Genomic DNA, 13,890 nt, shown 5'->3' on the forward strand with positions numbered 1-13,890 from the left:
GTACATGTGTAGTCCAGTTAATTAGACAAGTACTTGGACTCATCCTATGAACTGCATATCTCATATGTCAATAAACATTCAGATAAAATGTTTGGTTCACAGTGTGTTACTAAGGAACAAATTCTCAATGAACAGTTCTTTGGAAGCAGAAAAAAAATATCTTGACTCAATTTTTTATTTTGACATGCACAACTTTCACTTCTCCAGTATTTCGGTAGATTTCCATCAGTGGCTGTGATGTTTAATTTATGGGTTGTACTTAGAACTCAAGAGTTTTATTATGACATTATGAGACTTGAAACATTTGCTGACATTTCTGTCATTTAGAGCTATAAAGATGGATGGAGCAAATTTTCTTTGCCTCATTTTTTGATGATCTATAAACACATTTGCAACTTTGAAGGTGGTTCTTACCCTTTTGACGTAATCAGTCAGATCCTCTGAAATGTATGGTTAGTGTCTACCAGATTACATCATGATATATCCCAAAAGACGTCCCTCTTAATTCTCATCACTATGCAAAGCTCAAATCTCACCTATTTTCAGTTGATTTTATGTTTAATTTGCTGACTAAAGTTTCATCTTTGGCATGTTAAAATATTTTGCCATTTATTTTCCACTCATTCATATGTCAGATGAAACCAATACTTTTTCTCCTTTCTCTTCTCTCCCTGGATTACAAAGGTATGTGTTTATGCACATCACTTATTGTAAGTCATGTGTTCTCTTCCTTCTTTGCTTGTATTTTGATATCACCTCTTAACTACAGACTAGTTTCAGCATGACTTCATCTTCTATAGATTTATCAAAGTTCAACCCAAAAATGTGTAAATTCTTTCTTATAAAATCAGATGAATGTGCAAATAGGATGTAATGATGGCCAATTTTCTGAGTTACTAATGCTATGATTCTAGGTCTTACTTGAAATTTGATAGCTGCTAAACTGGTAAAGAAATTCCTTGCTTTTGTGGAATATGAATATTTGTTGTCTTGTTCTGTCCTGAATTAGTTGAACCCTATTTTCAAAAGGTCCATTTTAATATAAAAGTCCCTCCATTACTAAGATAACCCACACAGAATTCTCTTCAGGTTTAATAACCATGTATGTACATGTCTATTCTACCTCATCATCCTTTATTTAATCAGTCTAATAATATTTAATAAAGTGTACAAATTATGAAGCTCATCATGTATTTTTCTCCATCATACTAATTCTTAGATCCAAATATATTCTTAATTCTTTGTTTGAAGATATCCTCAATCTTAATTTTTCCCCTAGAATGAGGTAGAAAGTTTTGCACTCTTAATTTACTTTTTTTAATAAATAATGGACAGATTATAGTTTAAAGATCATTTAATCATCAGGTATTATAGTGAACCCATTTTTAAATTTAACAGTGGCACATTAGTTAATTATAGTGGGTAATACGCTTCCTAAATTTGACTTCACTTTGGGTAACACTAATTATAATTCACCTTCAAATTGGTTAATAATTATTAACCAATTTGAATGTGTGTGCAGGGGATATGGTTGTAGTAATAGGTGACCAACATAAAGGTTAGTGCATGGCCCATAAGTACTGTATGGAGGTTTTCCTATGTTCCATTTATTTGCAGTATTTAAAATAATGAAGACAGATACATGAACCTAGTTAGAACTCTCGTTTTACTGGGTATTGACTGAAACTGACCAGTGAGACAACACCACATTTCTGAGAAGTAATTAAACACTGAATTTCTCTCTTATTTCACTTTTTGATTTAGTATAGAAGTAAAGCTTATGAATTTGGAATATTACTTGGAATGTTGAGTAACAATGCTTACTGGCTAGGAGTGAGTGTTGTTGGGACAATGAACATCTTCCGGCTGTCATCGTGTGATGACTGCCACATGTAGCTTGTGGTGGTAATAGTAATGGTCTTGGTAATAGTGACTTTTTAGTAATTTTGACTCCCGTAAATGACATATAATTCCGTTAAATGTAGTATAACGTTATCGAGGGCCAATCAGTAATGTTAACTGCCAGTAATGACTTATAAGCTGCCAATCACAGACATGTTAAAGGAGTTTCTTTAACAACAAGGAAGAATTGTAAAATTTCTAAGTCAGTTGAAGGTGATGAGTTAATGACAGGAAAAAGAGTCTTTGACTATTATAGTATATTTGAAGTTCTAAATTGAACTAGAGCAAACATTTAATTAGCTCTCAATTCTCCATACTGGTTTGAACTTGCCACATTTACAGAGAATTTAATGGCTGTCTTTACATCATGAAACTCTTATAGACTGCATTTAAAAAATATACATACTGCAAATTAGAATATGCCCTTATCCTTCTTTTGTTATCCAAACTCCAGTGGGCCTCATGGTATGTGATGAGTAGAAGTCTCCCTAATATACAGTACTGTGTAATGTAGATGATTTCTTGTTCTCCCTTAGGTCAAATGGGAAAGATTTCTTGGAAAGACAACTGGGTAGCATTCCTGGACAACTTGCTGCAGATGAAAATACTTCAGGAAGAATCACGAGGTCTCCTTGTTCCAACCTATATCCAGAAGATCACAATAGATGCCAAGCGGCATGAAGCTGATGTCCATGAACTGAACACCAAGAGTCATGATGTTGGTGAGTTGGTTCATTTCAGTTTGAATGAGACTTCATTTGTATGCATGCATGTTTATGTGAATGTGTGTTCTGATGGGACCAGATTGCTTGTGAGTTCTTAGCGTGGAGTGAAGAACGTAGTGATACATACTGCATGCACACCTCCACAATATTTCTGTTCCTTTCAAAAACATTGCCTTGTACATGGCTGTCTTCAGGGTTGTAGCACCACGTAGTCTGGAAGAAATTTACCAACATTATAGAGGTGCTTGCTGCCTTCATCATCAGAGCACTTATCATCCTGATGGGCAGTGGACAATCAACTGACAACAGAGTCAGTGTTTTTAAACAGCTATCAGGTTACCTGGTCATTCTGTGCACTTATCTATGGCACTAGGGAACTCAGCTAGCAAGTAATCTTGTTGAAGCAGTATGTGTGTGTGTGTGCACGTGTATGCGTGCATGCATATATATGTATGTATGAAATTGTAAATATATGCATTTCTCTGTGTGTGTGTATCTCATTACCAAAATGTCCTCTTTCATTCCTAATATAAACTTCATTCTACAACTTGGTTTCAGAACATTTTCATGCCACACATAGGGCATTCTCCTTTTTCAGTTTTACCTTTCAGACCCTTTGATCTCCATATACATTAATGTAAGCATGCACAGCTTTTCCTAAGGTTTAGTTGCATATAATAGTATAATTCTGTCTGTACTCAGTTTTCATTCGTTTGTAAAAGTGAATTGTACTCTTCCCATTCACACTGTTAAAAATATTTTGCACTTCTGTATCATTGTTTCTGTCTTTACAACATTCATTACACTTGTCTCATTCCTTGCCTTTTGAATTCAAATATATTTCAAGCCAGTGCTATCTAACTCATGCTTTAATAGTGCAGCCCATTTTATATTATTTTTATTATCCCTTACTTAAAAATTATAATAAATGTTTACATTCTCATCATCTCAGAGCCTTGCAGTTCTTATTCACTATAGGACAAAATGATCAAAAAATCAAAATGAAATGTGGGACAGAAAAAATAACAAATCCACAGAAGACAGCAGAATTATTCTATTTGTATATGATCTGAAGCATTCATGGCGACTAAGTGTAATGAAGTCTTCTTGGGCTACCAGCCGTGTCAGGTTGTTGAGGACGAGGATGAAGACGGTTTTAAAAATGCTAGTTTTTTCTCCATTTAACCACCTGACATGGCTGGTAACCCAAGAAGAATTCATTATATTCAATTCCTACTGCACAGAAATAGCCATAAAACTTTTGAACCAAAATTTTGTTAAATTCTCAAGTTTCATATTACCGCAGTTGTAATAAATCCATGGTTGTGTTCCAAGTAACTGAGTTTAAAGTAGAAAAAGTAACAAAAATCGTAAGGACAAATGCTCAGAAGGTATTGATGGTGTACCAGACTATGTAGTTGATTGATGTATAATCATATCAAAAAACCATTAGCACATATTTACAATGTTTAATTACAATCAGGTATTTTATCAGACAAATTAAAATCGGTGAAAGAACATTTTCAAACTACAAAGGTGGGTTGTATGAATAATCTACAAGTGTTGAGTGTTATCTATTGGTCTGGCTACTTTTCTAAAGCCATTCTGTAACTTTGATAATATATCTCCAGCCATATTTTTATTCATTTACCCAAAATACTAGAATACATTTTCCCTGTAATTGAAAGCAATGCAGTTTCTCTAAAATTGTTAGTATTATCCACACTCCCTTCTCTTCATTAATTTCTGTGCACATATAACTTAAATGTGTCTATTACATACCAATTCACTTGTACTAGAGAGTTTAAGTAAATATTTTTACTGTTTCTTGTGACAGTGGTGTCAGTACATGTGTATAAGGAGTTGGATATCATCCAGTCAGCAGGCGTGGAAGTACGAGGACTCCAAACTAATGCCATAACGCAATACAAGTGCCCGACCAAGCCTGTGCTCGAGAAATACGTGTTCACACCTAATGTAGAACCTGCACACCTTGACTTGCACAATGCACTGAGGGTTTGCACACACATAGCTCTGGAGAACACGAGTGTCACCCAAGTGAAGGTGGTGGAACTGCACAGTCAAGGCACCACACTTCTGTCACCAGCTGTGAATCTTATCATTGCGGACGTGCCACTTATAAATGCAAGTGTAACAATGTGTGACACAGAGTTACTTCATTTATAGTCAGCATTATTCATTATTTTTATTCTACTTGAGGTTGATTGGTCCATGTCTTGATAGGAGGAAACAAAGTGGGATTTCAGCTTTTCCTTTCTATTGTCTCACCTCCTGACATTTTTATGTTGCCTGTACAATTTCTGTAATTGTCTCTCTTGTCTTCTTTACTAGTAACTTTGCATGCTGAACTCCTACTACATCATCCTCACAGCCACAGTATCGTTCTCATACCAGAATTTCCACATCTGTCTGTGAAACACAATTCTTCTTCTTATAGGTTTACACATTTCTTAGATATAGCAATATAGGTTCACTTGGGTGGCCTCTGTACTACCACTGACCACCCTGTGCAGTACCATGGCCTATTAGAATACATGACTAATCCTCTATCTTAACACTGGCACCACTTTGAGGCGTGCGTTGGGCAAGCAGGATTTGAACCCTGCTGCCTGCTGCTATGCTCTGTCTTGGTGGTATACTGCCACTATCACTGTTTTCCATTGGGAGCAGAACCCCTTTCTGAATGTTTTTACTCCTGAAGATTTCCGTCTTCTGGGTTATTGCGCTGTGTAGTCTGGTCGATGTTTACCAACGTTTCAGAGGTCATATTGCCTCCGTCATCAGGGCGATGAATATGCCAATAGGGTGTGAGGTGCTAGGTTTATAGGCTGGAGAGTGAAAGGTGTAGCCTGCCCCGAGCCAATGGGAGCAGGCATGGGAGTGGACCAATGGTAGCACGTGGGCGAGAATGGGAGAGGGAGAGAAAGTAGAGGGAGAAAGGTTTAGTTTGGTTGGATGGATCTGGGCCCTGAAACGGGCTATGCTAGTGGTCTGGTATCTAACCCTTTCCACAGTCTCTTTGTATGTACAGGTAAGGTTAGTTAGGTAGATCAAAGAATACATCCAGTTCACTATATATGATATATATCATTAATGATGCATTCTCCATCCATCTTAAAGTCTGTTCACTCCTTAGATGTTCCTGTACCTAACAGCTCTTGATTTCCCGATAACATGGCTGACACGGTGACAGCTGGCTCATTTACTTGCAGATCCAAGGATTCTTATGGTGGTTACCAGACCAGTCCATATCCTGGCTGGTTGGAACATTAGTGTGTGGCATTCCATAGCTCCTTCCCTTTTGGCCTGATCTATCCATCAGCAAGTTTTCCCTCCTGGCTCATGCCATCTTGACTGTGCTTTTGTGTCATCAAGAGGACTGTCCTGCAGTTTGATGGTGTCAGCTAGTTTCTGTTACCATTTGGCTGTCTGACTCTCCATATGACCTAGTTTCTGGGACACTTCGTGAGATTATGAGATTTATCTTCTGAGCTATATATAATTCTGCATACCTCTGTGTTTTCTTCTTCTGGGTTTCTTAATATTGAAACCAAACCCAGTTTGTTATGGTTTTACACCAGCTCTCCTACTTATAATTGATTAGCTATTACTGTGGGGTTGCCAGCTCAATATCTGGCTGTCCCACAGTTTCAGTACAACTTACAATTTTTATGTGTCTATGAAAGTGGAGTGGACTCTCTTATTTCATGTCTAGGTACAGACCTCAGAATAGATTCAAGTACACCAATATAGTGCCTTATTAGTGGCCTATATGACCTAGGCCCTGTGTTGATCATGAAACCATTTGTCAAGCTGTGCCATGCTGACACATTACTTGTGATAAGAGCTGCAGTATAATCAGCTGTGTACAGAAGTGTAACTACAATGGTGAACTGGATATTAAAGTTCCACTCGCCTATCAACAGACATCCTAGTTTGGAAGCTGCCCAGTTAGCCATTACCCAAAATTATAAAATATGAAATACTTCTTTTGCACTGTGGTAGATTTTAGGTTAGCAAAGTTGGAAATTATTTTAGTTCCAATTCCTGAGCCAATTTATATTGAACTGAAATCTCTACTAGTTCATAGTCTTGTGTTTCCATCATTGTTCATTATTAATATGTCTAATTAGCTTAAGCTTCAAGAAGTAATGTTTGCACTTGATGGAGTCATGGGAAGGCACAGAATTTGTGCCAAGAAAATAACTTGAGTGTTAGAGTAACCAAAGTTCCTCATTACTCCAAATTTTTGGAAAAGAGTAAGCAGAAGATATTCATGTTCACTGCCAAAAGCACCAAATTTTTATAACTGAAAGCAAAATGTGCATGTAACCAAATTAACCTTTATTGTATGAGAATATGGGATTTAAGCCCGTGTACTATGGGGCTGTCTGATGGTTAATAGTTTTGTAGTATGTTACTGTGGCCCTTGGCAAACTGTTCCACACATGAGCCATAATGCATGGCTGATGAAGGTTAAAGGATTTGTGAATAGCATTAAGATGCTTCTAGGCTCTTGTTGAAATGTTTTATTAATATTGTTTAAGCTTATGTTTAAAAAAACACAAAAAGGCAATGAGAACAACAATAATTGAACATGTTTTTTGGTTGTTGTATATTGCAGGCAGATATAACAGTCCTGTCAAATGGTTGTAACCTGTCACACAGAGACTTAAACGAGACAGGGATAATGGTTGAGGAACACAAATTAAAAAATGAGCGCAACTGTACACTGGTTATTGCTTCAAACATCCTGCTGTATAGAGAATTGCTGCAGACTGCTGTAAGTGCTCTGGCTGATGGGGCGTGCATCCTGACTCGTGAGAAACCTGAAACAAACAGTCTGTTCATCTATGGCTTCAGGCTTGAAATTGTGTTTGAGAAAACCCTAAAGGATGAAAAGTTACTCTTGCTCAGGAAGGTAAGGCATTAACTCAAAGCAGAAAGTTTATAATGTTGATCACAAAAGCCTATGACATTTCCTTTTACTGAGCCGCATGAATCCAATCCCCATCCACCCACTCTGTTTTTATCTCTTTTAATATTATCCTTCCATCTATATGTATCAATCTTCAGAGTGGCCTCCTACCTTCAGGTTTTCATGCCTACGATTTGAATGTTTATCATCTATCTTATGCATACTACATGCCCCACTCATCTCATTCTCAAGCATGTGCTCACCATAATAATACTCTCATGACAGTACAGATGTGCTTTAATAATGTTAATAATAAAATATTTCTTTCTTTAGATTATTGTTTCCATGCTTGCTAAAAGTAACATCATCCATTTGTGATATAGCTTCTTAGTCAGTACAGCATAGTGTAAAATATGGTTAACATGTCCAGTTTTTCTTTATTGGCTTAGTCACAAAGTGTGTATGTTGCTGGATAACAAGTAATGTTGTTTTGTAAAGTGAACAAGTTCTTAGCAGCAAAAAACAAAAGTTGATTCGAATGTGTTTAACTAATTAAAAGTAAAACTCCAATAAAAGATATAAGTATGGATGAGTGAAATTACTGAAAAGGCATTCAGAGAATTTCAGTTTGTATAAAAAGGATAATGTCTTTGCAGTAAATTTTTCCATTTCATAATATAAGAACAAATCTACCACTTCGGGTTGACAACAGCATCAGAGAGACCTGTTTAAGAGTATGATTGTGCTCTGAAACTGCAATTAACTTGTTTGAGTCATGTACCTGAGCAGCATGCTTACCCTTCTACATATTGAACACAGCGCAGCTTTGTGAGATCTGACATTTTCACTATGGTAAAGATGACAATATGATGATAGTCATCTGGGTTATGACACCGTGTAAGGCTGAAGGTAGAAACAGTAGTTTTCTCTGAAATCTTGGAGTCTACCTATAAATCTACAAGGCATCACAACCCACAACAACATAATCACTGTACAGGTCATACTGAATCATCCTTCTTTATACTTTTCACTTCATCCAGTGTAATTATTCTATTATTTAATACTGTGTAAGTAATACAGTTAATACATGACATTGATTTGTTCCATAAAATGATTAATAAAAAGTAATCCCAGTTAAGCCAGAGGTGGCAGTATGATCATCAGCTCATCAAGAAACTTTGGGTAAACTAAATGATTTTTTGTTATAATATATATTTTGGTAGAAAGTGTATGTGGAATCTGTTTCAGGGATTGATGGTGGAAAATCCAGTTGTGATCTACATTGCAGCCCAGAACTATGACTGGCTGCCACAAATGCAGACTGTCATCCAAAGCAACACTAAGCATCGCATTATCCTTGTAGCTCAGGATACACCACTCAGTGGCATTTTGGGTCTCATGAACTGTATCCGCAAGGAGCCAGGGACCAACTTTGTAAGGTTAGAGACTCCTATTTGAACCTTTTTACTGCCAGTAAAGAAAGTACCACATGTTATCAAGTTTTCACCTGATTTCTAAGATTTGAACATTTGTGCAATATTTAATCTCTTTGACTTATAAATATTATTTTATGTTTTAAAACAAAATTTCCATCTGAGATGGTGATTTATTTACTTTATTGTTCTTACATATTTATAAATTCTTGTAACATAGTGTCAGCACTCAGATTATGCCAGTTTCACTATTACAATTTAAAGTCCACAATCAGAATTTTTTTTGAGATAAAACCTGTCTTAAATTTGCATAATTGTTAATGTTTAGATAAAATGTCATAATGTACATTTTTGTCTTGAAAGATTAGCTGATTTGAGTTGGTTCACTCTTTTCTTATTAATTTTCAAATATTGCATGTTTGATTGTTTGTCATGTTAAGTATATAGAGCTATGACTCTGTTATTGTATATCCTGTTCTTGCTGTAGCACCTAAAGTGTGGATTTTCAAATTCATAACTTTTCTGTAGATGAATGTAACTTAGTTTTGTCTGAATCAAAAAGAGAGAATTTTTAATATGTGCTGATTTTTGTCATTCCCCAGTTGCATAAGAGCTTACTTGCTTTTCTGAGAGTGATAGCTGATTTTCGGGCATGAAATTAAAACAAGAGACTTTGTGAATTGGCACTGAAATTATGTAATGAATTTAAAGTTATAATTGGTTAGTTTAATTTTGTTTAATTCTTCAGATAGATCAAAATAAATGTTTGTTTGGAAGTGAGTTTAGTGGTTACATACTATGTGGTCCAGCTTTTACAGCATTGTGGTTGAGAGGATGACCTGTAGATTAACATCCTGAATCAGTAATTGTAAGGATCACAAATGGAAACAGGCACTTCATTGATATTCATTTAAAACTTATCTTGATAAAAAAAATTAATCAGTCAGACCATACGAGAGATGGAGGCTTAGTTGAAATGATAATATTAAAGTTCATCTTATTGGAATAGGATAGGAGGCTGTGAACTGTATTCTTGTGGCTCACAATAAGGACCAGTTGGCAAAAAACCTTTGGGTTCCTTGAAAGGCGGGACTTGGTTTACTAGCTGAGTGACCATCAGCTTGGAAGAAAGACTCTGTTTCATGGAGTTTCAAAAGGTTGAATTAAATATATGTGCCTTTTGTGTGAAGACAATGAGCATTAATGTTTAATAAACTTATTGAGTAACTTTATGATGATAATAAGGAGCCTTAGAATAATTTATATTAGATTCATCAGTTTGAATGACTGCATTATTCATGTCTAAATAAAAGGATATAATTTAAATATATAAGTGAACAAGCAGAAGGTATATTTCAGTATGAGATCTCTGAAACATTTTGTATATATTTTCAGGTGTTATTTTATTCTGGATACATCAGCACCCCCATTTGATCCGCACTTACCGTTTTACCGGCAGCAGCTGAATAAAGATCTTGTTATGAATGTATACAATGATGGAAAGTGGGGGTCATACCGACACTTGCCACTAGACAGCTGTGCCACTGTTACTGTGCCACATGCCTATGTCAGCATAATGACCCGAGGAGATTTCTCCAGTTTCAGGTGGCTGGAGGGAAATCTGGACCCTGACAGGTGCTGATCAACTCTTGTACACAGTAATGTGATTAATTTAAAGTTCCATTATAGTTATGAGGAACCAGAATAAATGTACTTAAAATTTAATGCCAAGTGAGGGTAAATGTTATCACTATATATTCCTGTTAGCTTGCTTTACTTTCTTAAGAAAAAAATTAATAGTGTCGTCACATTATTATGCTGTCTTTATATGTCCATTCCTAACCCTTTTAAACTTTTGAATCAGGCAACTAATCTGACAAAATTCAATAATAATGTTATGTCAGTTGAGGCCACCCCAGTTTCCTATAATTAACAGTAACAACATGGTCAAAATGCAAAAATATTGGGTAGTAGTAGCTCCACTTGATATAGCATCCTGAAAGTATGTGTAGCAATAAATAGATCTTCAGCTCCTTCTTGAAACACTACATTTTTTATTTTAGTTTCCTAATTTGAGTAGGTAATTTACTGTGTAGTTGAATTCCTGTATATTATTGACGTCTACTTCCCTGTTCTCTATATTCTCTTCAACGTTCTCTGGGATTGCAGAAATTTTAAATGATACTCTTGCTTAGTTTCTACATCACTCAGTCTTTTGACCCTGAATTTCTCAATCCTGTATATCTTCCCCGCCTGTTTGGTATCATTTAAATAATGGTCAGTGTCACAGTCTACTCCCCTATAAGATCGCATGTCTACAACGTTAATTGATCAAAACATGATAAATTAATTTATGGGTGATCCCATCAGGGGACATCCAAGTGTGCTTATGGATATAAAGATGTGAGAATGTTGTGCTATTGACAATCAGATTTTTGGATGTGGCAAAGTTCACTAATCTCACCTCAGTATCATTACTAAATTCATGTAAACTCTCACTCCCTATAGTTGGTTTGAAAATATCCTCCTGACCAATTTTGGCATTGAAGTCTCCTAGCAGAATCTTCATGTGATATCTACTAAACTGATCAAATACACACTAATTCTCCATCTTTACAGTATTTCCATTTTCAAAGTTATTTCTGTATCAGTAGTATGTAGGAACTGGGAAATCATACAGAGTTATCTACGTTGAAATAACCATCTTTGAACCTAGTGTTTCTTACTCAGTAGACCAGTGTTTTACTTTTAAACCATCAGTTTACTTGACAGACTTTGAATTGGATTCTATTTCATTGAAATCCAAAGGAATTCCATTGCTTAAAAACCACTTTTGTGGTACTGAGTTGATTTGTATTACTGCATAATAATATCAGCAGATAGGTTAACAAGTCACTTGAATGTAGACAGTCAGATTTATGTTAACATGTGGTATGTTTCAGCATTCAGTTGGAACCAAATGAAGAACTGGTGCATATTTATTACTCTGCACTTAACTTTAAGGATGTGATGACAGCAACAGGAAGGCTGACTGAGAAACCTTCCAAGCTTCGGGTGGATCTGGTGAGAACATACATGATATATGAAGTGCAGAATCTAGACAGTGCTAAGAAAACTATTCTGCCTTTGACTGTGACCACTTGAGTTGTTACACCATGCAATCTTCTTTTAAAATAATATTTTAATATAAGTGTTGAAGAACAGAAGACCATGAAGACTGGGGTAATACTTTCTCTGAAACATAGTTAACCATTTACAAGGCTCCACAGCATCACAACCTAAAAACCACAGTTGACATTATTGCTACAATAAGAATCTCAAATCTCATGCATACTCTGCTTACACATTGATCTAGCCTGGTATTCCGTTTGTAGTCAACGAATTAATTAAACAACTGTATTGATGCTGATTTTCTGGAAAGTAACACCATGTGGACTTGTAGGCTAAAGCCTTGAAGGTGGAGGCAGTATATGTTTCTGAAATGTTGATGTCTGCCTACAAGTCCATAAAGCATTCTTCACAGAAGAACAACATTAACAATTTTACTGCTATGAGAACCTCAGTCTTAACTAAATAGTTAATTAATGAGCTGACCATACTGTGAAGTGCCATGCCCTTCACACACTGGTGTACTTTGTTTGGGGCAGTATGCACCTATTGTAACCTTTGCTTTGGTGACATACTTACATGTGTGATTCTTCAACTTGTAACCGTCCACTGCTCGTGGCCTCGTAACAGCTGCCTTATCAGGGTGTAGCTCTTGTCTCAGGTCGTGTTAACGACCTGATCACACCAGCCAATAATGATTCAGATTGAAGTTGGAAGGCACTACTATTTATTTGTATACAATTTACCGCTTCCTGCGTGTTTCTAGCACCTTCGCTATCGCGACTTAAAACAAGAGTGTCTCTACCCTAATTTTCTTCGGCGCCAGGGTCCCGGGCTTGGTGCGAAACACCTCCCGCTCTCATGACAGAGAGACCTCTCACGGACCGCCCAACACAATCCTCCACACTTGCTCCTCAAAGCACTTCTTTGTCTGTCGTAGGTGGAGTCGAAATCAGATATTAACCAGATGGCATAAACACGACTTCTAGCTCTTAGGGCTGAAGTCCCTCCTTGTTCTCTGCAAGTGGTGCTAAAATCTTACAGAAAGGTTTTGACATACTGGAAACACACAGAAACAAATAACAAAACCAAACTAATTCCAGATGAGCGGTTACAAACTTCATGAACAAGAAGTATATCAGAGAGTAAATGAAAGTTAGGTTATTGAATTAACTAACTTCATAGCGTATAAGCTATCTTAAGAATTTGAAAACTGCTAATGTGGTCAAGAATTTACCCTTTATATAAGGAACCTTAAGGTCACCAACCAACCAATAGTAATTATTATGTAGTTAAATAATAGTCTACTACTCATCAATTCTCTTGTTAGCTTTCAAAATCTACGCTGTCCTCTGTGTCTATATGCTGGTTTCTCCATTCACTATTAAAGAACGCCGTGCCCTTGTGAAAAATTGCACAGTCAACATGAAATTCTGAGGGACACACACACACACACATACGTATATATGTCTCCACATCACATAATGTGATAGTTTGTTTTATATATTACATGACAGTTTTTTGTATTTCAGGAAAACTTGGAATTTGTTACTAAAGAATTTTTGTGTTGGTAGGGCTGTGTTGAAGGGCTAGAGTTCTCTGGACGTGACCAGAATGGGCAACGAGTTATGGGCATGGTCACTTCTGGAGCCCTGGCATCGATGGTGCTGGCAGACAAGAACTTGCTGTGGAATGTGCCCGAACACTGGACTCTTGAGGATGCAGCAACTGTGCCTGTAGCCTATGCAACAGTGAGTGATGAAGTTAAATAAATATTAGGACA

General features: G+C 36.4%; 1 protein-coding gene across 11 annotated transcripts in view; it reads left to right on the forward strand.

Annotated features, from left to right (window-relative positions):
- Positions 1 to 13,890, forward strand: part of LOC110835859 (fatty acid synthase) — a 236,087-nt gene that overhangs the window by 28,467 nt on the left and 193,730 nt on the right. For all 11 annotated transcript variants that reach the window (XR_015535963.1, XM_087351947.1, XM_087351939.1 and 8 more), the window contains 7 exons: positions 2,439 to 2,624; positions 4,465 to 4,776; positions 7,277 to 7,569; positions 8,815 to 9,005; positions 10,395 to 10,634; positions 11,942 to 12,062; positions 13,682 to 13,858. Coding sequence is in view for 10 of the 11 variants with exons in the window: in XM_087351947.1 (XP_087208073.1) it covers positions 2,439 to 2,624; positions 4,465 to 4,776; positions 7,277 to 7,569; positions 8,815 to 9,005; positions 10,395 to 10,634; positions 11,942 to 12,062; positions 13,682 to 13,858 (1,520 nt within the window). In the remaining variant the exon portion in view is untranslated. The remainder of the gene's footprint in view (positions 1 to 2,438; positions 2,625 to 4,464; positions 4,777 to 7,276; positions 7,570 to 8,814; positions 9,006 to 10,394; positions 10,635 to 11,941; positions 12,063 to 13,681; positions 13,859 to 13,890) is intronic.

Source organism: Zootermopsis nevadensis, unplaced genomic scaffold (genome assembly GCF_977971745.1).
Source record: "Zootermopsis nevadensis isolate Lab colony 2312 unplaced genomic scaffold, Znev_1.0 Znev_ptg000020l, whole genome shotgun sequence".
Taxonomy (NCBI): domain Eukaryota; kingdom Metazoa; phylum Arthropoda; class Insecta; order Blattodea; family Termopsidae; genus Zootermopsis; species Zootermopsis nevadensis.